Source organism: Cebus imitator, unplaced genomic scaffold (assembly GCF_001604975.1).
Source record: "Cebus imitator isolate Cc_AM_T3 unplaced genomic scaffold, Cebus_imitator-1.0 Scaffold445, whole genome shotgun sequence".
Classification (NCBI taxonomy): domain Eukaryota; kingdom Metazoa; phylum Chordata; class Mammalia; order Primates; family Cebidae; genus Cebus; species Cebus imitator.
Window position 1 is genome coordinate 17,502 of NW_016107760.1, and position 2,813 is coordinate 20,314.

General features: G+C 45.3%; 1 protein-coding gene across 1 annotated transcript in view; it reads right to left on the reverse strand.

The window, feature by feature from the left end:
• AKAP14 (A-kinase anchoring protein 14) overlaps positions 1-2,813 on the reverse strand; it is a 21,852-nt gene that overhangs the window by 3,545 nt on the left and 15,494 nt on the right. Inside the window, exon 4 of the mRNA XM_017511237.2 lies at positions 2,309-2,488. Coding sequence (XP_017366726.1) covers positions 2,309-2,488 — 180 coding nt within the window. The remainder of the gene's footprint in view (positions 1-2,308; positions 2,489-2,813) is intronic.

Genomic DNA, 2,813 nt, shown 5'->3' on the forward strand with positions numbered 1-2,813 from the left:
AGCCAGGCATGGTGGTGCATCTCTGTAGTCCCAGCTACTTGGGGGACTGAGGCCGGAGGATCACTTGAGCCCAGGAAGTAGAAGCTGAAGTAAGCCCTGGTCATGCCAATGCCTGCCAGCTGGGATGACAAAGTGAGACCATGTCTGAATAGGTAGGTAGGTAGGTAGGTAGGTAGATAGATAGTTGATAGATAGATAGAGATGGATAGGAGGGCAGCTGGGATGACAAAGTGAGACCCTGTCTCAATAAGTAAGTAAGTAAGTAGGTAGGTAGGTAGGTAGGTAGATCGATCGATCAATAGATTGATAGATAAATAGACTGCCCTATCTATCTGTGGATAGATAGAGCAGCCTATCTTTTCGATGACAAAGTGAGACCCTGTCTCAATAAGGAGACAGACAGATAGATAGACAGACGATAGATAGATGATAGATGATAGACAGATGATAGATGATAGATAGATAGACATAAAACAGATGAAAGACAGAAATTTGTTTTACAGCCAGGTGTAGTGGCTCACACCTGTAATCCCAGCACAAAGTTAGCTGAGCATGGTGGTATGCACCTGTAGTCCCAGCTACAAGGGAGGCTGATGCGGGAGGATCACCTGAGCCTGGGATGTCGAGGCTGCAGTGAGCTCTGATTGTACCACTCTACTCCAACCTGGATGACAGAGCAACCCTGTCTTAAAAAAAAAAAAGTTTGAGAAGCGCTTTTGGAAAATTTTAAACACAAAAATGACAGATTTGTTTTATAGCTGGGGTGGTGGTTCACACTTATAATTCCAGCATTTTGGGAGGTTGAGGCAGGAAGATAGCCTGAGGCCAGGAGTTCAAGACCAGCCTGGGCAACAAAGCAAGACATCATCTCTTAAAAAAAAGAAAAAGGGCCAGGCGCGGTGGCTCACACCTGTAATCCCAGCACTTTGGGAGGCCGAGGCTGGTAGATCATGAGGTCAAGAGTTCAAGACCAGCCTTGTCAAGATGGTGAAACCCCATCTCTACTAAAAATACAAAAATTAGCCAGGCGCAGTGGCAGGCACCTGTGATCCCAGCTACTTAGGAGGCTGAGGCAGGAGAATCTTGAACCCCAGGGGCGGAGGTTGCAGTGAGCAGAGATTGCACCACTACACTCCAGCCTGGGCGACAGAGTGAGACTTCATCTCAAAAATGAATAAATAAAATAAGCAAAAGAAAAATTTGTTTTACAAGGCTCACTCAGCTGGCTGCAACATTGAAAAGAAACATGATGAGGGCAAGGGTGGAAGCAGAGAGACTGATTAGGAGGCTATTGACATGATCTTGGTGAGAGAGGATGGTGTCTTGGACCAGGATTATAGAAGTGGAGTAGTAAGAAATTGTTAGGGGGCCAGGTGCAATGGCTCACACCTGTAATCCCAGCACTTTGGGAGGCCAAGGCAGGTGGATCACTTGAGATCAGGAGTTCAAGACCAGCCCAGCCAACATGGTAAAATTCCATCTCTACTAAAAATACAAAAGTTAGCTGGGCATGGTAGCACACACCTGTAATCCAAGCTACCTGGGAGGTTGAGACAAGAGAATCACTTGAACCCAGGAGGTGGAGGTTGCAGTGAACCGAGATCGTACCACTGCACTCTAGCCTGGGCAACAAGAGCAAAACTCTGTCTAAATAAAAAAGAAAAAGAATTCTTGGATTCTGGATATGTTTGTGAAAGTGGAGCCAATAGGATTTCCTAATTGATTAGATAAAGGATATGAGAGAAGAGTGAAGGATGACACCAAGGATTCTGGCCATCAGCTAAGATGAAGACTGCAAGTAGACAGGCTTAGAAGGCAAAATCAGAAGTTCAGATTTACATACAATAAGTGAGATATTTATTAAACATCCACATGGGAGGGGTCTGTGCTAGAGATATAAATTTGGAGATCATAGGTTCTAGGTGGCATTTAAAGCTATGAGACTAGATGAGATGACCATAGAAGTGAGTATAGAGAAGAGTACAGAATATAGAGAAGAGGTCCAAGGCCTGAGTTTCCAGACCATCCAACATGAAGAGGTTGGTATGAGGCAGGGAGACTACCAGTAGAGACTGACTGTGTGGGAATGGTCAGTGAGGCAGGAGGAAAACCAGGAGAGTATGTTGTTCTGGGAGCCAAATGGAAAGTTTCATGGAGAAGGGAGTGATCAGCTATGGCAAGTGCTGTGCATAAGCCAAGTAAGATGAGGTCAGAAGTATGACTATTACATTTTGCAAAGATGGGGTTACTGATGACCTTGACAAGGGAAGTCTCCATTCTCACTGAAGGGAGAAAAAGAAGAACTTACCGGAGGTTTGGTTTTGGAGACCTTCAGCTTGAAGTAGGTACCAGAAGAGATTTGTGCTACAGGTATGCCAGCACTTGAGGCACTCCAATGTACATAGTAGACGTAGAGGAAGCTGTGAATTAAGTCTTTCCTCTCTACAAACACTGTGGTGTGTGCCCAGCGTTTTTTATAAATACACGTCTGTTTCATAGAAAAAAGAAAAAGCACACAGAAAAAGAAAAGCCTTCTGTAAAAGTCCTATAGATAAATGCAGCATGGCTGGGCACGGTGGCTCATGCCTGTAATTCCAGCACTGTGGGAGGCCAAGGCAGGAGGATTGCTTGAGGCCAGGAGTTCCAGACCAGCCTGGATAACATAGCAAGACCCTATCTCTACAAAAAAAAATTTAAAAATTAGCCAGGCATGGTGGCATGCACCTGTTATCCCAGCTATTGGGGAGGCTAAGGCAGGAGGATCACCCAAGTCCAGGAGTTTGAGGCTGCAGTGAACTGTAATCACACCACTG